At 37.4% G+C, this 24,388-nt stretch overlaps 1 protein-coding gene across 4 annotated transcripts in view; it reads left to right on the top strand.

The window, feature by feature from the left end:
• Positions 1-24,388, top strand: part of LOC128662231 (CD209 antigen-like protein C) — a 295,491-nt gene that overhangs the window by 106,503 nt on the left and 164,600 nt on the right. For 2 of the 4 annotated variants that reach the window (XM_053716050.1, XM_053716049.1), the window contains exon 4: positions 11,731-11,787. The exons of the other annotated variants lie outside the window; for them this stretch is intronic. In XM_053716050.1, the coding sequence (XP_053572025.1) occupies positions 11,731-11,787 (57 nt within the window). The remainder of the gene's footprint in view (positions 1-11,730; positions 11,788-24,388) is intronic. 4 annotated transcript variants of the gene reach the window in all.

Raw genomic sequence — 24,388 nt, 5'->3', positions numbered from 1 at the left:
CTTCGTGGGGTATACTGGTGTAAAGAGAGGTTACGTCGCACGTAACTAGTAGATAGCCGTCCTTCCATTCTGTTTCCTCCAAGATGTTCAGAATCTGTGTGGAGTCTTTCACATAAGATGGTAAACGTGTCACATACTTCTGGAGATTTCTGTCTAGGTATTCTGAGAGATTGCTGGATATGGACCCTATACCTGAGATAATTGGCCTTCCCGGAGGGTTGTGTAATCTCTTGTGGATCTTAGGGAGGTAATAGAAGACTGGTGTTATTGGATGTTCCACGCTGATGTATCTGAATTCCTTGTGGTTGAGGATCTCCTGTCTGTGGGCTTCATCTAGGAGTCTGTCTAGTTCTTTTTTGTATTCATCTATTGGGTTTTTTCTCATGACTTCATAGGTATCCTTATCTGATAGAATTCTTTTGCATTCTGTGTCATAGTCTTCTTTATTTAGTATTACGATGCCGCCCCCCTTGTCGGCCGGTTTGATGACTATGTTGCGATTGTTCTCCAATGTTTTGATTGTTTGAATCTGGTCTCTTGTTAGGTTGTGCTTGTGTCTGGTTAGCTGTTTCTGGCTGATGTTCCTCAAATCGCTACAGACCATTGTCTCAAACGTTTCAATAGCGTTACCCTTGCTGGATATAGGGTAGAAAGATGAGGTGGGTTTCAGATCCGAATGTTGGTAGGGATCTGTGCTGCGCTGCGTGTTTTGTCTTCCTTCGATTTCTAAAGGGGATTTCATGAAGTGACGTTTTAAAGTCAGTTTCCTTGTGAGTTGCTTTATATTTACAAAAGTGTCAAACTTGTTGAAGCTTTTGGATGGAGCAAATGATAAGCCATAATTGAGAATTGAGTTTTCTTTATCTGTTAAGGTTATATTGCTGAGGTTGTAAATTCCTCTGGGGGTAGCCTGTTCTTCTTGGTTCTTAGAGTTATTTTTATCTTTCCGACCATTTATTCTCCTTCCGCCCCTCTTTCCTCTGGGGTTTTTCTTTTTTCGATGGGGTTTTGGAGTTCGTCTATATTGGAGTTCTTTCTTTTCATCGAAGGTCTCTCCAATTCCTTGGTCGTGAAATGATACTCCTCTAAAAAATGTTGTCCAGAGACTGAGGCTTTCTTTGTGTCTTTGTTATTTTCAACACTGGTGCTGCTGACCTGGGGCAAATTCATCTGTCTCCTATCCGATTGAATTGGCGTCTGGTTCTGTGTTGTCTCTATGGGTCTTGTCTTTTTCATATGAGGCGTATTCCTGTTACCTTGGTGTTCTCTCCTGTTATACGGAGGATAATGGAATTGCTGCTCTCGATCATATTGATTTACTTGATTGTTGAATCTATTTGGTGTGAATGATCCTTCCTCATATCCATAATTTTGCTGTCTCCTATCAGTTTGCTGAGCATATTCTCTTCCGTAGTTCGATCTCTCGTAGTTCCTCCATCTTAAGTGATGGTGTTGTCTATAGCCAGGTTCGGTAGTGTGGTTCCAATATGGTGAGTTGGGACCTCCATTGGATTGGTGTTGTCCATAAGCATGGTACTGAGTCCGCTCATTTCCATAGCAGAAGTCTCCATTTCTGTTGTCCCTGTAATTCAATACCCTTCTTTGGCGACGTTGGTTTCCCCACTGGTTTCTATAGTTGTGTCCATGGTTGTATCTTTCTCTGTTCCAACCTTGATGATTCGTCTGTTGTCTGTATTCTTGTCCATTGTATCTTTCTCTAGGAGTTTGTGGTCCATGGTGCCACTCTCTAGGAGTAGGTGGTTCATACTCAAAGTGTCGTTCCCCTCTGTCTTGGGGTCTCTGTTGTTGTCGTCTATTCTTTTTGTGGGTAACCGTAGTCCATTCTTCTTCATCTGTGGATGGTCTGCCATCGGGGTTGTTTGGGTGGACAACTTCTATCTTTGTCTCTTCTGTAGAGTTATTTTCATTTATGTTTTGGTTTCTGATGATGTTCAGTTCTCTGTTCAGTTTTTTGCTCTTCTTGATGATTATGTCGTCCCTGATTTTGGAGATCTTTTTGTCCAAGTTCTCCTTCCTTTCAAGGATCTCTTTTGTTTCTTGTTTTTAACCGGATATGATGTACTAAATTGCACATAACTGTATTAAAATTGTGATATTTCATTTGGAAGACGTATGCTCTGTGTCATCTAATATCATTATATATAGACAATTTTTTCGATTTCTAATTATCCTGCACCTATATATGCCTTCATAGTACACATTAACATCCACCCCCCAATCCAAAGCGCCAGACGCTTGGAATCTACGCTCTTAAACAAACTCTATAATACTATAAGAAGGACGGACTAAATCACTGTGGTCCACTATTGCAGGGAACTCATTCAGACCCTAACTTCATCAATTACGTTATATATCACATATTTCCATCAAACCCCGGGCCTTGCCTCTTTTGGCGCTCCTATCTTACTACCTACATACACCATAGCACTATTGCGGACTTTTTTTGGGGATCCGCTCTAGACAGGAGCCACAGGTCACTCTATACACAAGCGCTATAAGCACAACAAATTCGCTCTGTTACACCCCTTCCCCAAACCTTACAGCAGCTAGTGTAATAAACTAATAACACAACAAAGGCTAACACTCTAAGGACAATACATTAAGATGGACTTCACTAAGTCACTAAGGAGAGAGATCACCTTAGAGATTAACGAGACACTATCCTCTTCATTTCAAGGCCCATCAGGGTCTTTAGACCACACATCGATATTCAAAAATCTAGAGAGATTATTAATACAAGAAACAAAATACAAGGCCGAAATTATATTCCTAAAAAAGTGTCTGGAGCTTAACATCATCCCAAAAGGGCTGATGATCAAAAAAGACTGTGCTTTCCAATCGGATAACCCAGAATTTATCAAGAAATGGTCTGATGTGCTAATCACAGCATCAAGATCCCTCATGGAAGCCATCATCGAGCATAGGGAATCTATTCTTAGCCAGGTCGATATAGAAATTAAGGCCAATGAAGACGAATTAATTGGTCCAGAAGGACACATAATAGAAACAAAAGAGATCCTTGAAAGGAAGGAGAACTTGGACAAAAAGATCTCCAAAATCAGGGACGACATAATCATCAAGAAGAGCAAAAAACTGAACAGAGAACTGAACATCATCAGAAACCAAAACATAAATGAAAATAACTCTACAGAAGAGACAAAGATAGAAGTTGTCCACCCAAACAACCCCAATGGCAGACCATCCACAGATGAAGAAGAATGGACTACGGTTACCCACAAAAAGAATAGACGACAACAACAGAGACCCCAAGACAGAGGGGAACGACACTTTGAGTATGAACCACCTACTCCTAGAGAGTGGCACCATGGACCACAAACTCCTAGAGAAAGATACAATGGACAAGAATACAGACAACAGACGAATCATCAAGGTTGGAACAGAGAAAGATACAACCATGGACACAACTATAGAAACCAGTGGGGAAACCAACGTCGCCAAAGAAGGGTATCGAATTACAGGGACAACAGAAATGGAGACTTCCGCTATGGAAATGAGCGGACTCAGTACCATGCTTATGGACAACACCAATCCAATGGAGGTCCCAACTCACCATATTGGAACCACACTACCGAACCTGGCTATAGACAACACCATCACTTAAGATGGAGGAACTACGAGAGATCGAACTACGGAAGAGAATATGCTCAGCAAACTGATAGGAGACAGCAAAATTATGGATATGAGGAAGGATTATTCACACCAAATAGATTCAACAATCAAGTAAATCAATATGATCGAGAGCAGCAATTCCATTATCCTCCGTATAACAGGAGAGAACACCAAGGTAACAGGAATACGCCTCATATGAAAAAGACAAGACCCATAGAGACAACACAGAACCAGACGCCAATTCAATCGGATAGGAGACAGATGAATTTGCCCCAGGTCAGCAGCACCAGAAAGCCACAAAGAAAGCCTCAGTCTCTGGACAACATTTTTTAGAGGAGTATCATTTCACGACCAAGGAATTGGAGAGACCTTCGATGAAATGAAAGAACTCCAATATAGACGAACTCCAAAACCCCATCGAAAAAAGAAAAACCCCAGAGGAAAGAGGGGCGGAAGGAGAATAAATGGTCGGAAAGATAAAAATAACTCTAAGAACCAAGAAGAACAGGCTACCCCCAGAGGAATTTACAACCTCAGCAATATAACCTTAACAGATAAAGAAAACTCAATTCTCAATTATGGCTTATCATTTGCTCCATCCAAAAGCTTCAACAAGTTTGACACTTTTGTAAATATAAAGCAACTCACAAGGAAACTGACTTTAAAACGTCACTTCATGAAATCCCCTTTAGAAATCGAAGGAAGACAAAACACGCAGCGCAGCACAGATCCCTACCAACATTCGGATCTGAAACCCACCTCATCTTTCTACCCTATATCCAGCAAGGGTAACGCTATTGAAATGTTTGAGACAATGGTCTGTAGCGATTTGAGGAACATCAGCCAGAAACAGCTAACCAGGCACAAGCACAACCTAACAAGAGACCAGATTCAAACAATCAAAACATTGGAGAACAATCGCAACATAGTCATCAAACCGGCCGACAAGGGGGGCGGCATCGTAATACTAAATAAAGAAGACTATGACACAGAATGCAAAAGAATTCTATCAGATAAGGATACCTATGAAGTCATGAGAAAAAACCCAATAGATGAATACAAAAAAGAACTAGACAGACTCCTAGATGAAGCCCACAGACAGGAGATCCTCAACCACAAGGAATTCAGATACATCAGCGTGGAACATCCAATAACACCAGTCTTCTATTACCTCCCTAAGATCCACAAGAGATTACACAACCCTCCGGGAAGGCCAATTATCTCAGGTATAGGGTCCATATCCAGCAATCTCTCAGAATACCTAGACAGAAATCTCCAGAAGTATGTGACACGTTTACCATCTTATGTGAAAGACTCCACACAGATTCTGAACATCTTGGAGGAAACAGAATGGAAGGACGGCTATCTACTAGTTACGTGCGACGTAACCTCTCTTTACACCAGTATACCCCACGAAGGAGGACGAGACGCCGTTGAACACTTTCTAAGGAAAGATGAGTCAGTACCTGACCTTCAGAAAGAGTTTATCCTAGCAGGGATAAGCTATATTCTGACACACAACTACTTCTCCCATGATGGAAAATTTTACAACCAGTTGTGTGGCACAGCGATGGGGACCAGGTTCGCGCCGAGTTATGCCAACTTATATATGGGCCAATGGGAACAAACATTCTGGGACTCTTGCCCAGCCGACGCGGACCTGGTCTCCTATCACAGGTACATAGATGACATCCTCATGATATGGAGAGGCTCCAGAGAAGATCTGGAACACACCCTAAATGTCATGAATCAAAATATGAACAACCTGAAATTCACATATGAGATTAGTGACACTGAAATCACCTTCCTAGACCTCAAAATAACAGTTGAGAAGGGGGAACTCAAGACCTCAACATATTTCAAACCAGTAGATTGTAACAACTACATCCACAATGCAAGCTGTCACCATTCTAGATGGAAGGAAAATATTCCCAAGGGGCAGCTACTACGACTTAAGAAAAACTGCTCAGATCACAACCTCTGGGAAAGCCAGGCAGAAGAACTAAAAACACGTTTCATAGATAGAGGATACGATGAAGAGAAACTTAATAAGGATATCGAAGAAGTGAGAAACAGAGATCGCAAGGAGCTCCTTAGATACAGAGATAAGAGGAAGGGAATGAATATCAACAATAACTCCATAGATGTCGCCTTTATCACCCAGTACAGTGAAAACAGGCGAACTATAGAAAGAATACTGGAGAAACACTGGCACCTACTGAAAAACGACGATATCATAGGAGAAACACTGTCCAGCAGACCCAGATTTATATACAGGAAATCAGACAACCTTAAGAACATAATATCTCCTAGCATTCCCCGCCAACAAACAGCCCAAACAAAGGATGTTCTAGGGAGAAACATAAAAGGTTTTTTCCCTTGCCCCAGCTGTAAGGCGTGTAAAAGGGGATTGAAGACCAAGAACTTCCTTTCTCACAACTCTAACAATAAATATGAGATCAAGAATTTGATAAGATGCAGCACTAAAGGTGTGATTTACATAATACAATGTAGCTGTGGCCTACAATATGTCGGGCAGACCTCGAGATGCCTGAAAGACAGGATAAGAGAGCATATATTACAGATCGAACATGGAAACACCGACACTATCCTATACAACCACTTTTTCATCCACCACAGAGGGAACATCAAAGATCTAAAATACTACGGAATACAACTAATAAAACCGAATTGGAGGGGAGGAAACTATGAAAGAAAACTTTTGATTGCGGAATCAAGATGGATATTTGACTTAGATTGTCTCCACCCAAAGGGTCTGAACAATAAAGAAGACCTATGCCATCTACTAAGCCTAAAATAGTAAGAAATAGATAGCCCCCCAATGAAAATCCCTCCTTAACTAAATCAGCACAAACAGACTATGTGATACCATGCCGTTTAGCACAAAGGGAAATAGGCCACATTAGTGTACAACTCGACACACCCACACTGACTGCAAAGCTCCAATAATATCAGAAAGCTTCACACAGTAACAGTATGATAGTTCTCCACATACAGAACTACAATCTTTACTGCACAATTTCAGTATTATTGAAAAAACCCATACAGGAATTGAATGGTAGATCTCTACTCACAGAACCACAATTCACATACTTAAATTATGCTGTTTAATAAACACATAACCTAATCTTCCAATCCTCAATCAGCACTAAAGTGACCCAGTGACTTCTTGCTCCACTCTATATTATATAGGGTGGGCTCAAGTTTAAACCATTTTGTAAGATTCAACACATTATATGATATCATTGTGAGATGCTAACACGTTACTCTAATATGTGATCTGATATGGTATAAGAATTTTCCAATTATTTTCTTTTCTTATTATATTTATTTTTTCTGTTCGTAATAACATGGCATTCTAACTACGTGACTTTTAGACATATAGGTGCAGGCAGAAATCCTATAAGCGTATAAGGATTATATGCACCATAGAAACACAGAACATCTTCCAATAACCAAGGTTAGATTTTGTCATACAATGACAACATAACCTCTAATCGACTTTCTAACCAATCAAAGCTTTAAAATGGAATATTAAACTTAATGTTACCCAGGAGAATTTATAAGTAAAGGCACAATGAACAAAATGGGAATAAACAACCCAACTTCCGCTTTTAAGGAAGATGACTAACTAAAAAAAAGGTCTCACGCCCGAACCGGAAGTACGTAATTACCCGACTTCCGGTGGAGCGACTAAACCGGAAGTAAGCAACATCGCGACTTCCGGCGAGCGGCCGAACCGGAAGTGTACAACTATCTCACTTCCGGTGCTGTGTCACACCATAACTGACACAAGAAAAATCGTTAAGAAACAAAATTGCATTATAAATAGCCACACCTAACAAATTTAGGAGCACGAGATTGGCACCTACAGCCACATTGCTAAAAAACTGGGCAAATTAAAACAAATGAAAATAAAGAAATTTGTAAAACAATTCAGGGGTAACACTACCGGGTCAAAATCCCGGAAGAACAAGAATTTTGGCGCCAAATTTTGGCGCAAAAATTTTGGCGCAATTTGCAAAAAATGATTGGATAGAAAGAAGGTATAAAGGCTGGTGCTCACCCATACCATATGTTAGTCTTGAGAAAGGCCTCAACTGCAGGCCGAAACGCGTTGACAAGTATATGGTGAGCATTACTCCTTTTATTATTGCCTATTTTTAACAATATCACACTATGTTCTTCCCCTTTTTTCTTTTATATTTTTATATTTTTATATTTTTATTTCATTTTGTGCATTTTCCAATTTTCTAATACCATTGTGCACTACAATAAGAACTACAGATTTTTGTTTTCACAGTGATCACGTTTATAATTTTGTGTATACACTAGTCACTTATATTGGATATTTTGGAGATTTTGTATTGGACATTCTTATATACATATTTTTTACATTTTTGGATATTCTTATTATTTTTGAGATATCAAATTAAGGATTACAACTTTTTTGAACATCTTTATGGACTTTACTACATTGTTTTTTTGTGTTTTTTCACGGATTAAATCACCTCACATTAATTGGACTGTTCACACCTTCATTTAAGGAACACATTTTCTGCATTGCTTTTTGGATTATTATTTGATCACAAGTTGCTTTTTGGATCATTATTTTGATCACTATTTTGTTCTTATACACAATTGAGGTTTTTATTTGTACATTTGTGTGTTATTTTCATCTGTACATTTGTGTATCATTATCATATTGTCTTACCATTCGCTACTTTTCAAACTGCTATGTTCATACAGCCACCTTACAAGCAAATCTATCCTATAGGCATATTTGCTGTACAGCTGTACCTTAGCTTACCTTCCCCACGACAGACGTAGGGACTTTGTCAGAGAGACCCAGACTATCTCTAACATACAGAACTTTCACTGTATTATTGTTCTTAATACGTATCATTGTTCTTAAATACATTTTTTATATAATATTTTTAATATATCGTATTATCATATAGTTTTTATGGATCCATATTCTTGTATGTAACTTGTTTTTAACCGGATATGATGTACTAAATTGCACATAACTGTATTAAAATTGTGATATTTCATTTGGAAGACGTATGCTCTGTGTCATCTAATATCATTATATATAGACAATTTTTTCGATTTATAATTATCCTGCACCTATATATGCCTTCATAGTACACATTAACATCCACCCCCCAATCCAAAGCGCCAGACGCTTGGAATCTACGCTCTTAAACAAACTCTATAATACTATAAGAAGGACGGACTAAATCACTGTGGTCCACTATTGCAGGGAACTCATTCAGACCCTAACTTCATCAATTACGTTATATATCACATATTTCCATCAAACCCCTGGCCTTGCCTCTTTTGGCGCTCCTATCTTACTACCTACATACTTTTGAGAAACTGCTGACATATCAAATCTACAGTTAAAAATGCATAGAAATACACATTTTGTGCGCAATAGTGATATTAACTTTACTAGGAAGGATGGCAAGGCATTGAAAAGGTTAAAAGCTAGACCTGATTTAATTTTGAAACAGGCTGATAAGGGTGGAGCCACGGTCATCTTGAATAAGAATTATTATAAAGATGAAATAATTCAACAGCTATATGAGCCTAATGTCTATTAAAAAGTAAATTGTAATCCCTTATTCAATATAATCAAGGAGGTTAATAAGATATAAAATTTTGCTAGGCTGCATGGAGTAATAGATGTAAACACAGCAAGGTTTTTGTTGGTAGAGGATAGTGTTATTCCGGTATTTTATACCTTACCTAAAATACATAAATCCTTGCACTCACCTCCTGGTCGCCCCATTGTTGCAAGCACTGATTCAGTATTTTCAAACATTGCTGTGTATCTAGACAAGATATTACATCCTTTTGTGATGCTCTCTCGTAGCTATTTAAAAGACACAAGGGACTTTTTGTCCAAACTCGAGGGTTTACAATTTAAAAATGACAAGTATATTTTATTCAGCCTTGATGTTGTAACTATATACACTTCCATTACACATAAGAGCAGTCTAGCAGCCATTAAATCAACCTTAAATTCAGACAATAAATTGAATAAGTTCCAAATTTATTTTGTATTACAATTGTTGGAATTGATTTTGTATAACAATTTCTTTTTGTTTGAAGACTCTTCTACGTTCAATTACAGGGTACTGCCATGGGTTCCAATGTCGCCCCCAATAATGCAAACTTATACATGAATGTATTTAAAGAAAAAAATGTATTTGAACATTTATTGTATCTTTGGTATGGTGCCACTTGGTGGCGATATATAGATGATATTTTTGGAATTCGGCCAATATGGCAAAATCATATACAGTTTACCTTAACTTGGAATGAACACAGCTTCAATTTTTTAGACATCACAGTACCAAAAGGATACAGTCAGGAATAACTTGTTACATTACACTAGTGCTCATAACTCTACACTGATTCTCCCTAGGAATCAGTTTTTGGACGTTAGGTTAGAGGAAACTGCTATTCTAAGACTAATTGAGATGGGCCAAAAATTTATGGATGGGGATACCCCGGGTACTTCATAAAAGAAGAGATGGAGAAAGTATTAATGACTCCCAGGAGTACCCTTTTTACACAACATGACAAGCCTAAAGATAATAATGATAGACTACTAGATTATTTTTGTGTCACAGTACTCAAAACAAAGTATGGAGGTACAGAAAATTGTACGCAAACATGGGCACATACTAAGGAAATGCAATCCTAATATAACGGAATTTAATGACATGCCTATGCCTGCATAAAAACGTAAATCAGTCTCCGTGATAGGCTTATCAGAGCAGACATTGGCCCTTCATTTGTTTCTAAACAAACATATATCACTGAGGTGTATAAAGGATCTTATCCTTGTTTGCAGTGTTCAAGCTGCAATTCTATGATTAAAGGATCCCAATTCTCCTACCCCCTCACAGAATTTTTTTTTAACATAAGAGTTCATTATACTTGTAATTTGAAATACGCTATTTATATGATTAAATGCCCATGTGGACTGGCCTATGTTGGCAAGACCACCAGGATGGTCCGATATAGAATTGTGGAACATAAAAGTAATACTCGCTGTAAGGTACTAACATCCCCTGTGATTGGTAATTTATTTAGAGGCAATTCATACAATTAGCCAACTGCGGTTTCAAATTATTGACTACATTGAAAGACCTTGGAGAGGGGGTAACAGGGAATTAAGGCTAAAACAAAAAGAAGCCTTTTGGATTTTCAAGCTAGACACTTTATTCCCAAATGGTATGAGCAAGGAGATTGACTGGTTCATCTTTTATTAAATTATGATTTATTTTATTTTTGGCAGTAGGTAGATGAATTGTGAAATGTATTCCTGGTCTCTTTTTGGTTCAATAGTTAAAAAATGTATTATGATAACAATGTATAAGTTTTATTTCTGCTCTAAATGTGTTATTCTGATTCTGTTTTTAAATCATCTGTAATTATAAATTTTAACCACTAGGTGGAAGTCTGCTCAGGTGTATTAAGCACTTTTGGGTTAATTTATTGGCTATTTAAAGCACACAGGATGTGATGTACACATGCATGATTAAGGGGTTGTCCCCTGAAACAATGCAATTTTGTTACTTGTCTATGCAATAAATATATATCTTGAAGCAAGGCGCTGCTGTTTCTTGGATTTAAGTTCTTGCTGGGGAGCTGGTCAGTGGCTCGTGATAGCTTGCACCCTTCATAATTTGTAGCTGCTGGACCTACAGAGTGCTACTTGAGACTTTCTCTAATGTCACTCAGCAGTGTGGGGACATTTGCATAGATAGTGTGTTAGATAAATGAGCCAAGGCTGAGGATGAATGATTGGTGGACTGGAAGGAGGGGCTAGTTTTAATAAATGAAACTAAGAGAAAGCGGCAAATATGATTGTAAAAGTAAATTGAAATATATATTATTGTAAATTGTACACTCTAAGAAAGTTTAATATTGTCCCAATTACAATATTTTGTTAAATTATGTTGAGCTTTGCTTTGTGATAATATTTTGCATAGTGGATTTTATCTATTTTTTTTATGTGATTTCTTGTTCTTCAACTAGACACAGCAGGCATCAATATTTTGGACCTTAAGACGTTAAATGAAATGAGGAGTAATGGTAAGTTAGAAAACATATTTAATGAAGAATAAAAAAAGCTAATACAGTGACATTAGTGTTGCCATATCCAAATTGATCTAAAACTTAAGGCTACACAGATTTTTCCAACATAAGATGTTTTTTTAATATATAGTTGTAAATGCATATACAAAGAATAAGGACAAATTAACACACTCACATAAACAATCAAGTTCCCATTGACTCAGAGATTCAGAGAAACTATTTAACTGCCAAGGGCGGCATCCCCAATAGTATATTTGGGACCCCATTTTAAAATAATAATAAACCTTTGCTGCTAAGCTATTTTCACACCCCGTTTGGCCCTTATTGATTTTTACACATACATTTTTTTTCTGTGATATACCCACACAAATTTTACCTCACTTTTTCAGCAGAAAAGCATTTTTAGAAAATAACTTTATTTTGCAGAAATATCATAAGATGGTGTACATTGTAAATAGCAGCATCACAGTCATTATTACCTAAATATTTGAAACCCAAACTTTTTTTTTTATTGGTCATTCAAGGGAAGAAACAAACAGCTAGATTACAAGTCTGTGCGTTCGTCTTTTAACGCTTAAAATGTGGCCACTATAATAAATGTATTAACCCCTAAACCGCCACACTCCCGCCTCGCAAACACTATAATAAATTTTATTAACCCCTAATCTGCCCTCCCTAACATTGCCGCCACCTACCTACAATTATTAACCCCTCCCGCCCGCAACGTCGCCGCTACTATAATAAAGTTATTAACCCCTAAACCTAAGTCTAACCCTAACACCCCCCTAACATAAATATAATTTTTTTTTTTTTTTTTAAATAGTTTTTTATTGAAGTCATAAACAAATATAACAATAATGACACGTCCAACAATAGTGACAGGGAAGAAAAATACAATACTAATACCATGATCTTGCCAGGTAAACAACTCAGGTTAAGCCAACATAGTATGCATGTATGAGTTTAAAGAGTGGAACACTATGATGAGTAATAAAAGAATGGAGAAGCTATAGTTGGTTAGTGTTGTGTAAGAGCATGGAGGTTTACTAGGCAGTAGAGCTAAATAGAAGGGGCATATAAATCCCACTTATTAAAGGCATTAGTAAAAAGTTTGGACTATCAAGATTAAGACCTCAGTTTTATATTTTATATGATATGTAGACTAGAAGTGACCCCACCTTGTGATGGTTAGATACACTGTAAAATATTTATTTAAGAAATATAGAAGCAAGGGGGGGGTGGTTTTATGGGGGTAAAGGGAGGGGGAAATAGAGTATATTCTCCACATTGTCCTAAAGAGCATTTGTAGCGTTATATAATCTGGTAAAAGTAGGACAGATGTGGATTAGCTTGTGTTTGGCCACTTATGGACCAAATTAGCGGGGAAAGGGGTAAGGGAATGCAGCGGGCAAAAGCCGCTCAAAGTGGAGTGGGGAGGGGAATGGAGGGGCGGAGCCATACAGGACAGGAGAATAGGTATGGAAGGACTTATTAGATGGTTATAAGGGTGGGCTTCGCAGGAGAGACCTGTTGTTTACAAAACCAATAGGGATGGGCATGGCTTTATCTGGGTAAAGTAATTATCTAAGTGAGGTGTTATGCTCATATAATGAGATAGTAAGAGCAAATGTGTAGAATATGCTACCTAGATAAATCTAAAACTTAATTATGGGAAGTGATGGGGCTCAGCAGTCACTCTGTATTATTATGTGGAGAGGAGGGCATTAGAATGTTCAAGATATAGGGAATCTCTGGATGGGCCCCTCTCCTAGGGGAGTGTCACCTATAGACAAAGCTGGAAAAAGGAGTAGGGATATGACCCGCAGGCAGTAAGTACCGGCGGGAAAGGGAGGAGAGAGGCTTAACCTGAACAAGTAATATGTACTGATAACTTGGGCAGAACTATGAAAAGGCTTGTGATGACAGTCCTACAGTCAATCATAATGATAGCACATACATAGACAAATATAGATATACAAACATACATTGACTGCTATACACGTGGACAACTAAAGCAATTAGTATTGAGTAATATATATTACTTGTATGTTTAAACTAACTTCTAGCCTATGAGTATCTGATAACTATGCACCCCAACCTCTGGGCTATAAAACTGGTGTATGGAAGTACAACTAGAACTAAAGCCAGTATCACATGTAACCAATTCTGGCTTAAGGCACCAAATCAGAGGGGTACTACGGAATATTGAGTAGGTACTCTAAAGCCATTAGATAGAAATAGCCATATTTAGTGGGGCAGTCACAATGTAAGCTTATAGTCTAGAAGGGGATAAGTGGCTACGCTAAAATATTCATTTGGCTTTCTGTTTAGTATATAGATAGTGGCAACAAGGCTATTCTTCAGATACCAGAGATCCCAAAACTATTCTGGTAGTACACAGGGGGTATAGTGCGATGAGACTAAATGCATAACAGGAGGTATTATGTAGATATACACTAAAGAGAGCTATGCTCTCTCAGTTCGGCAGAAGCAGCACCTCTCTAAATAAGGGTTTTAGGTAATGTGGACATCATCTCTATACGACAGAAGAGGGAGTGCAGGCCTAACAAAGCAATGCATAAACAAGACAGATAAACAACATATGAAAACAACAATTAACAACTTGAACATTTAACCTATAGAAGGATATATTGTGATGTGAGTCACCCAAAAGAGAGTCAGGGTATGTGCCAGTGTAATGATAGATGAGGAAGATGTATGGTAGTATATAAAACGAGATGAGCGAGCAAATACACAGCTTAGATGAGATATAATAACTACATTTAGCAGGAAACATTGCTCTACCCTTATACATATAAGTATTATAACAGAGACCTCTAAACATCTAGTGAGAATAACATCAAATTGAGAGGTAGAGTATCTATCTTAAGGCCAACACAGAACAGCATGTATAATGTACACGTGAGTAAGTTAAAAGAAAAACATATAACCAAATCTACACCAAATAGGTCAGAGGGGTACATACAGTTGCAGGGTGAAGATAATAGCTATAAAGTAAAATGAACTGTTATTAACTGTCTTATAAGAGCGAATAACATCTTACACAGTTGGATCAAATCTTAGCACCCCAGTTGCTAAAACTTTGCAGAGCATAATGTCAGACTATAGTTAGGTGGATAGAATAGACAAGGTTAGTAAAAGTGCTAACTGTGTTAAACAACTAACAAGATATATTTCTCCCTATGCTATGATGCTGCTTTAAATAAACTTCCCCTAGTTAACATCTAGCAGACATGGGCATTGATAAAATAGAGATAGAGTTACAGTCTACCATCCAACTTCAAGCAAGATAAAGATTAAAAATAACATCAATCCTTGCTTATGAAAATTGACTAGGGGTTATCCAAAACCCAGCAGGGATGTCCATGAGCCCTTAAGTGTGTAGAAGCTCAAGTCTTAGGATTAATAACAAGGAAAGAGGAGCATTCAGTAAAGCCAATATGCGTGGCCAGTCCTAAAGAAGTGAGTAACTTGGTACCCCGTATAAACTGACTGACAGTGTCACCTTGATCAACCGATACCTGCATAGCATGCAGTCAAATCGGTATGTGTAGCACAGGTCCTTGTGTGTTGAATGGGGGACCTGGGTATGTTTGGCGTGAAGATTCCATCTAGAATAGCCGGGATGCATGGCTCTTAACATTACTCGTGACCGGGTATTAGGCCACAAGGTCCTTTTCATGTCCCCATGATCTGTCCCATGTTCCACCTTCCTAACTTGGATAAGAGACGTAAGGGGCTTCGTAGGTCTAGGTAGATCAGACTGACATGCTGAGTGGCTCTGCATTTTCACTACGCCAGCCTGGATCGCGGGACTCTGAGCAGATGGAGTGCTGCGTAGTAGTTTTTCTGCATCGATTGAGCTGGGCTGTAAGGGGTTCAGCTCCTCGCAGAAATCCATTGTGTGTAGCGCATTAGACTCACGCTTCTGTCGGAGGATAGCAGGTATATCCTTCATTTCTCGGGTCTTGTTTGTTCCCCAAGCAGAGATATCTGATGCGTGATGTCTAGTCTCTCCCTCAAGTCCATATGTTGTTGACGTATGTTTTCTCTGTCCCATGACCTCTCTCAGCTCCATGATCAGTGCGTGGTGATGGGAGTCTAAGGAGAGCAGTAAGCCTCGCAGCGAAAACAAAATTTGGCTTTCCATATCAGAGTTGAGGGCTGAAACTAGGTATAATATGAATTACTCCGACACCAATCTAAATGCGTTATCCAAGATGGCGGCTGGCCCCAGGGATAACGATTACTTCAGGCCATATAGTCTTTATGTTGCTGTGGCTTGAAAGACGTCGCCTTTGTGAGCTATAACTTATGTTCTGTGCTCTAGGGTCCAATAAAAGAAAGATACAAGTGCAGATACACCTGAATTAAAGTATAATGATGAGTTATTTGGTCCGGTAACAGGAGCTCTGCATAGACACGTCCTGTTGCTTAGGCTGCCAGCTCCGCCCCCTCCATAAATATAATTTTAATTAAACGAAATAATATTCCTATAATGAAATAAATTATTCCTATTTAAAACTAAATACTTACCTATCAAATAAACCCTAATATAGCTACAATATAACTAATAGTTACATTGTAGCTATTTTAGGATTTATATTTATTTTACAGGAAACTTTGTATTTATTTTAACTAGGTACAATAGCTATTAAATAGTTAATAACTATTTAATAGCTACCTAGTTAAAATAAGTACAAAATTACCTGTAAAATAAATCCTAACCTAAGTTACAAATACACCTAACACTACACTATCATTAAATTAATTAAATAAATTACCTACAATTAGCTAAACTAAAATACAATTAAATAAACTAATCTATAATACAAAAACAAACAAACACTAAATTTCAAAAAATTAAAAAATATTACAAGAAGTTTAAACTAATTACACCTAATCTAAGCCCCCTAATAAAATAAAAAAGCCCCCCAAAATAAAAAAATGCCCTAACCTATTCTAAATTACAAAAGTAATCAGCTCTTTTACCAGCCCTTAAAAGGGCTTTTTGCGGGGCATTGCCTCAAAGTAATAAGCTCTTTTACCTGTAAAAAAAAAATACAATACCCCCCCAACATTAAAACCCACCACCCACATACCCCTACTCTAACCCACCCAAACCCCCCTTAAAAAAACCTAACGCTAACCCCCTGAAGATCTCCCTACCTTGCTTCGTCTTCACCCAACCGGGCCGAAATCTTCATCCAAGGTGTGCAGAGGAGGTCCTTCATCGGGTAGAAGTCTTCATCCAGACGGCGTCTTCAATCTTCATCCATCCGGAGCGGAGTGGAGCCATCTTCCAAGGAGCCAACGCGGAGCCATCCTCTTTATCTGGAGTCTTCGTCGTACACAATGACGGTACCTTTAAGTGACGTCATCCAAGATGGCGTCCCTTCAATTCCAATTGGCTGATAGGATTCTATCAGCTAATCGGAATTAAGGTAGGAAAAATCTGATTGGCTGAGGCAATCAGCCAATCAGATTGAAGTTCAATCCGATTGGCTGATCCAATCAGCCAATCGTATTGAGCTCGCATTCTATTGGCTGTTCCAATCAGCCAATAGAATGCAAGCTCAATACGATTGGCCAATCGGAATTGAAGGGACGCCATCTTGGATGATGTCACTTAAAGGAACCATCATTGTGTACAAAGACTCCGGATGAAGAGGATGGCTACGCATCGGCTCCTTGGAAGATGCCTCCGCTCCGCTCCAGATGGATGAAGAGTGAAGACGCCGGCTGGATGAAGACTTCTGCTGGATGGAGGACCTCCTCTGCGCACTTTGGATGAAGATTTTGGCCTGGTTGGGTGAAGACAACTCAAGGTAGGGAGATCTTCAGGGGGTTAGCGTTAGGTTTTTTAAGGGGGGTTTGGGTGGGTTAGAGTAGGGGTATGTGGGTGGTGGGTTTTAATGTTGGGGATTTTTTTATTTTTTTTTTACAGGTAAAAGAGCTGATTACTTTGGGGCAATGCCCCACAAAAAGCCCTTTTAAGGGCTGGTAAAAGAGCTGATTAGTTTTGTAATTTAGAATATCGTAGGGCATTTTTTTATTTTGGGGGGCTTTTTTTATTTTATTAGGGGGCTTAGATTAGGTGTAATTAGTTTAAACTTCTTGTAATATTTTTTTATTTTTTGTAATTTAGTGTTGTTTTCTTTGTATTATAGATCAGTTTATTTAATTGTATTTTATTTTAGCTAATTGTAGGTAATTTATTTAATTAATTTAATGATAGTGTAGTGTTAGGTGTATTTGTAACTTAGGTTAGGATTTATTTTACAAGTAATTTTGTACTTATTTTAACTAGGTAGCTATTAAATAGTTATTAACTATTTAATAGATATTGTACCTAGTTAAAATAAATACAAAGTTGCCTGTAAAATAAATATAAATCCTAAAAAAGCTACAATGTAACTATTAGTTATTTTGTAGCTATATTAGGGTTTATTTGATAGGTAAGTATTTATTTTTAAATAGGAATAATTTATTTCATTATAGGAATATTATTTTGTTTAATTAAAATTATTTTTATGTTAGGGGGTGTTAGGGTTAGACTTAGGTTTAGGGGTTAATAACTTTATTATAGTAGCGGCGGCATTCCGGGCGGGAGATTAGGGGTTAACAATTGTAGGTAGGTGGCGGCGATGTTAGGGAGGGCAGATTAGGGGTTCATACATTTATTATAGTGGGGGCGAGGTCCGGTCGGCAGATTAGGGGTTAATAAGTGTAGTTAGGTAGCGGTGACGTTGGGGGGGCAGATTAGGGGTTAATAAATATAATATAGGTGTCGACGATGTTAGGGGCAGCAGATTAGGGGTTAAAAAATTTTATTAGAGGGTTGGCGATGTGGGGGGGGGGGCTCGGTTTAGGGGTACATAGGTAGTTTATGGGTGTTAGTGTACTTTATAGCAAAGTAGTTAGGAGCTTTATATTCCGGCATTAGCCCATAAAGCTTTTAACTACTGACTTTTTTTGGCGGTAGGAATCTTGTTGGTAGAGGGTCTAACGCTCACTTCTTCCAAGACTCCAAATACCAGCGTTAGGCAAATCCCATTGAAAAGAATTGACGTATGGGGATCTGCGGTAGCCTGGAGTCGCGGAAAGGAAGTGAGCGGTAGACCATTTCCTGCCTGACTCTAAATACCAGTGGGCGGCAAAAAGCAGAGTTAGGACCTCTTAACTTTGCTTTTGACGGCTAACGCCAAACTCTAAATCTAGCCGTATGTTTAAACTAACAATTAAACTAATATAATTATTAAACTAAAATTAAACTAACTACCAATTAAATAAGCTATATTACACATTAAAAAAAATCCTAACACTACTCAAAATTGCAAACGATCTAAATACAAAAAATAAAAAAGACTAAATTACAAAAAATAACACACAAAATTATCAAATATAAAAAAGAATTACACCTAATCTAATAGCCCTTTAAAAAAAATAAAGCCCACCCAAAATAAAAAAAAAACCTAGCCTACAATAATCAATAGCCCTTAAAAGGGCCTTTTGTAGAGCATTGCCCTAAGTAAAACAGCTCTTTTACCTGTAAAAAAAAATAATACAAAGACCCCCCAACAGTAAAACCCACCACCAAACCAGCCCCCCAAAATAAAAAACCTAACTCTAACAAAAACCTAAGCTACCCATTGCCCTGAAAAGGGCATTTGGATGGGCATTGCCCTTAAAAGGGCATTTAGCTCTTTTACATGCCCAAACCCTAATCTAAAATAAAACCCACCATTTTTTTTGGATAATTTCGTTTTGTTTTGGTTTTAAATGGTAGGTTTTTTATTTTTTGTAATGGTAGTTATTTTATTTTTTGTAATTTTAGGTTTTAGTGTAAGGTAGCTTAGGTTTTATTTCACAGGTAATTTTGTATTTATTTTAACTAGGTAGTTAGTAAATAGTTAATAACTATTTACTAACTAGTCTACCTAGTTAAAATAAATGCAAACTTACCTGTGAAATAAAAATAAAACCTAAGCTAGCTACAATATAACTATTAGTTATATTGTAGCTAGCTTAGGTTTTATTTCACAGGTAAGTATGTATTTAGTTTTAAATAGGTATTATTTAGTTAAAGGGACACTGTACCGAAATTTTTTATTTCGTGATTCAGATAGAGCATGACATTTTTTTTTTTTTTTAAACTTTGTTTTTTATTAAGGCAAATTAATAAGAAGATACAATCTTTAAACAATAATATCAACAAATCAACAATGCATGAAAATACAGACAAAAGTCAAAGAAAAAAAAAAAGAAAAAGAAAAAAAAAAATTGGCTAGCATTGATATTTCAACATCCAAAACAAAAATATGCCAAAACATTGTAATCTTTTTGTCTGTATTAATAAAATGCTAAGCAGTAATAGAAGCCTCTTATTTTCTGTTATTTATCAATTTTCCTTATCCATCTTGTTCCTTCAGGCTAAGTAGTATATATTATCTACCCAATGCAACCTGTTTAATCTAGGGTTGGCAAAAAAATGAAAAAGGGGGGTGCGGGGGAGAAAAAAAAAAGGGGGGGGGGGAGAGAAGGGGGAGAGAGAAAGAAGAGGAAGGAAGAGGGGGAGTACTTAGAGGCCACTAAAAATTGCACAAGTATGGGTATTGGAAGAATATAAATCTAACTATTACCATAAACCCAATAGGACTATCTCTGTGTACCTAAAGGGGTATATTAATTGATTTATTTCTTCTGGTGAAAATATTTTTATAAAGGCTGACCGTTTTTTAAAGAATGAGATCACTTCCCTTTCCGAGGTTAAGGATACATCCATTTGTTCAATAATGCATTGTTTTTTCATATAATTTTTAATTTCTTGAATACTAGGTACTGAGGGGTCCCTCCATTTTCTAAAAATTAAATTTCTCGTTGCCAGAATTGCCCCATTTCTAATTTTTTTGTCATCTGGATTTGTTGATGATTCTATCAGAAATACCACCTCAGCCAATGAGAGAGAGAGAGAATAGAGAGCTTTAATGCATTAATTAGCCAAAATTCTACTTTTTTCCATAATTGCTTAATCTTCGGACAAGACCATATCATATGAACTATATCCGCCGCCGGGAGAGAGCATTTGGGGCATGTATTAAATCCATAGTTATGCCATTTAAACCCTTTTAGTGGGGTGTAGTATGTTCTGTAAAGTAGCTTAATATGTGATTCCCGCCAACTTGTAGATAATGTAGTCTGGGCTACAATAGTTATAGACTTTTCCACCTGTTCTACCTCAATATCTAAATCTGGTACTAATAAATTCCACTTTTGTGTTATTTGTTGAAGATTAAGTTCTCCCTCTTGACTTATCAGCAGGTTATACCAGCATGATATAGAAGATAGTTCATTTTTGACTAGGATAGGCCAATTGTCTAATTTCCCCCACGACCATGACCATCCAAACTTTTCCGTAAGTGAAAATAAATAATGTCTGGCCTGAAGATAAGCAAAGAAATCCTTATTATTTAAATCAAATTCCTGTTTCAACTTTTCAAAAGTTTTAATCGATGCAGTGTCTTGTTCTATAAGTTGAGACATAAAGAGAATACCTTTTTTCTGCCAAGTTTGAAAAACTTGTGCTTGAGTTCCTTCCTGGAATTCTGGATTACCGCAAAGACCTTGATATTTTGGAATATTTAAGTCGATGCCTAATTTACGCCCTAGTTTTTTCCATGCTTGTATGACCTTATATACTGTTTGAAGACCTCTCACCTTTTTTGGAATTAACTAAATCGGACAGTGAATTAAGGCTGAGGGATTATAGGGAAACACAATGCTTCTCTCCAAGTTGTTATTAGTAAAGTAATCCTTATTCAAAATCCAATCTATTGCGATACGCGAGAGGAAAACCAAGTTATATTTACTAAGATCCGGGAGCGCCATACCCCCATATTTTTTGGGAAGATAAATTTATTTAAGGAGATTTGCTGTCTTTTACAGTTCCAAATGAAGTATCGTAGTGCCCTATTTAAACTTTTCCATTCTCTAACTTTCAATATTACTGGAATATTTTGAAGAGGGTAAAGAATTTTGGGGAGTAGAACCATCTTAAACAAAGCTATACGTCCTGATAGAGATATTGGGAGATTTTGCCAACCTACCATATATTCTTTGATTCTAGCCAAAATAGGAGAAATATTAAGGTTATACCACTCTTGTGGTTTCGTTGAGATATAGAGTCAAAACTTTTTTGAAGGGTATCGTATCAATTGAAGTCTCATTTTTCCTGACCCACATTAACTCTGACTTGGAAATATTGAGCTTATAGCCTGTGAAGGATCCAAATGACTCAGTTATTGAGATCAGCCTTGGGATATTAACTGCTGTATTGGACATATAGATTAACACGTCATCTGCATATAAAGCAATTTTTGGTTCCATTAATCCAATTCTTATCCCTTGTATTCTCTGTCCTACTTTAATGGCCAAGGATTCAATCGCTAAATCAAATAGAAGTGGTGACAAAGGACACCCCTGTCTTGTACCCCTTTGAAGATTAATTAGATTAGATTCTAGTTTATTAATAATCAGTCTAGTTGTGGACTTATTACAGAGATTTTTAATAAAAAAAGGAAAATTATCTTTGAAACCGAATTGTAGCAGAGAGTTAATAATGTGCTGATGGTAGACCGAATCGAACGCTTTTTCTGCGTCTAACGCAATAATTGCTATATCGGTATGATCTTGAGTTGGAGCTTCCCGGTGATTATAAAAATAGTCAAGGACTAGAAATAATTCCCTAACCTTGGCTGCTAGATTCCGCCTAGTGAGAAAACCTGCCTGATCTTTGTTTATAAGATCCCCTAATACCTTTTGAAGTCTTTTAGCTAAGATAGATGATAATAGCTTATAATCCGCATTAAGTAATGCGATAGGTCTATATGACTCTTTTTTCAGGGGATCTTTCCCTGGTTTCAAAATTAATGTTGTGATAGATGTTGCAAAGGATAAGGGAATAGGTTTGTTATTTACAAAAAAATTATTGAAAACATTCCTTAAGTGGGGAATTATGATTGGAGCGAGAATCTTATAAAACTCAATAGGGAGAGAGTCTGGGCCAGGCGCTTTATCCAGGCGAGCTTCTCTAATGGCCGTAGCGATTTCTTGCTCAGAGATAGGGACATTAATATTACTCACTGCTTCTTCATTTAGAATTGGATGGTCAAGTCCTTCCCAGAAAAGTTCTGAAGCTTCTTCATCTGGTTCTTTGTATGAGTAGAGGTCTCTATAGTAGGTATAAAAAGCATCGATAATCTCTTTTGGGTTTTGAAGTAGAGTTCCTTGTTCTGAGAGTGAATCAATAGAAGAACTTCCTTGAGCATTTTTAACTAGGTTGGCTAACACTTTACCTGCCTTATTTCCATGCCTATAAAACTTGGCTCTTGTTTTATAATCCTCTTGGGTTGTAACATGCAGTAGGAAGTTATCTCTCTCTCTCTTAGCCAAGGCGTACTTCCTCCAATTTATTGATGTTGGTTGAGATAAGTATTTGCTATAACTATTAGTAAGTGCTCTCAAGACTTCGTTTTCCCGCAGAGCCATTCTCCGTTTAAAATCAGACATATATGCAATTATTTCCCCCCTCATTACAGCCTTACCAGCTTCCCATAGTGTATTTGGATCATTGACAGTATCAACATTTAAGGTAAAGAATTCAGTCATTCTAGTTGTCAACCACTCTCGAAATTTTACGTTTTTCATTAAAAATTTAGGGAAGAAAAATCGCCGTGTAGTAGGTTTATTTTCGTTTAATGGTATTTTAAGTATTATTGGTGCGTGATCTGAGATAGTGACTTGCGATATTTTTGATGTAGTACCCATTCTTAATAAATTCTCACTAATTAGAAATAGGTCAATTCTGGAAAAAGATCTTACACTCTTAGCTTCGTATGTAAACTCCCTTTGATCCGGGTTCTGAGTTCTCCAAATATCTTTAAGGGCTATATTTCTAAATAAACTTTTAAACATTTTGCCTTCAAGCTTATCTCTTTTAGCCATTCCTTTAGTAGGTTTTTGCCTGAGCCTATCTATCTGGGCCTTTGGGGTCATATTATAATCTCCTGCTACAACTATGTAGCCTTCACCCATTTGTAATATTTTAGTTTGAAGAAATTCCCAAAAGCTTCTTTCGAAGTTGTTAGGGGCGTATAAGTTACATAGTGTGAATATGGAGCCAGCCACTTTAATTTTTAAAATCAAGATTCTGCTTTTAGGGTCTATATATTCTAGTAAGATTTCATACTGGTTTTTTTTTCCTATCAGAATGGCTACGCCCCTTTTCCTGCCTACACTTGGCGCAAAAACACTTCACCTACCCAGGAAGATTTTAACTTTAGGGATTCTTCTGCATTTAAGTGTGTCTCCTGAATAAATGCAATATCTGAATTAAGTTTCCTCAATTGAGAGATTATCATCTTTCGTTTCATTGGAGTTGAAATTCCCCCAACATTCCAAGAGGAAAAAATCTATTTTTTTATGTTAGACATTCTTTAGCCTCTCCCCCTCCTCCCCCCTCTCTTCTGAGAAGAAGAAAAAAAAAAAAAAAGGGGAGGGGGACGCCCCCTCCCCACCC

This window comes from Bombina bombina, chromosome 6, assembly GCF_027579735.1.
Source record: "Bombina bombina isolate aBomBom1 chromosome 6, aBomBom1.pri, whole genome shotgun sequence".
Taxonomy (NCBI): domain Eukaryota; kingdom Metazoa; phylum Chordata; class Amphibia; order Anura; family Bombinatoridae; genus Bombina; species Bombina bombina.
Note: the sequence above shows the minus strand (reverse complement) of the source record. Positions and strands in the feature narration are given on the sequence as shown.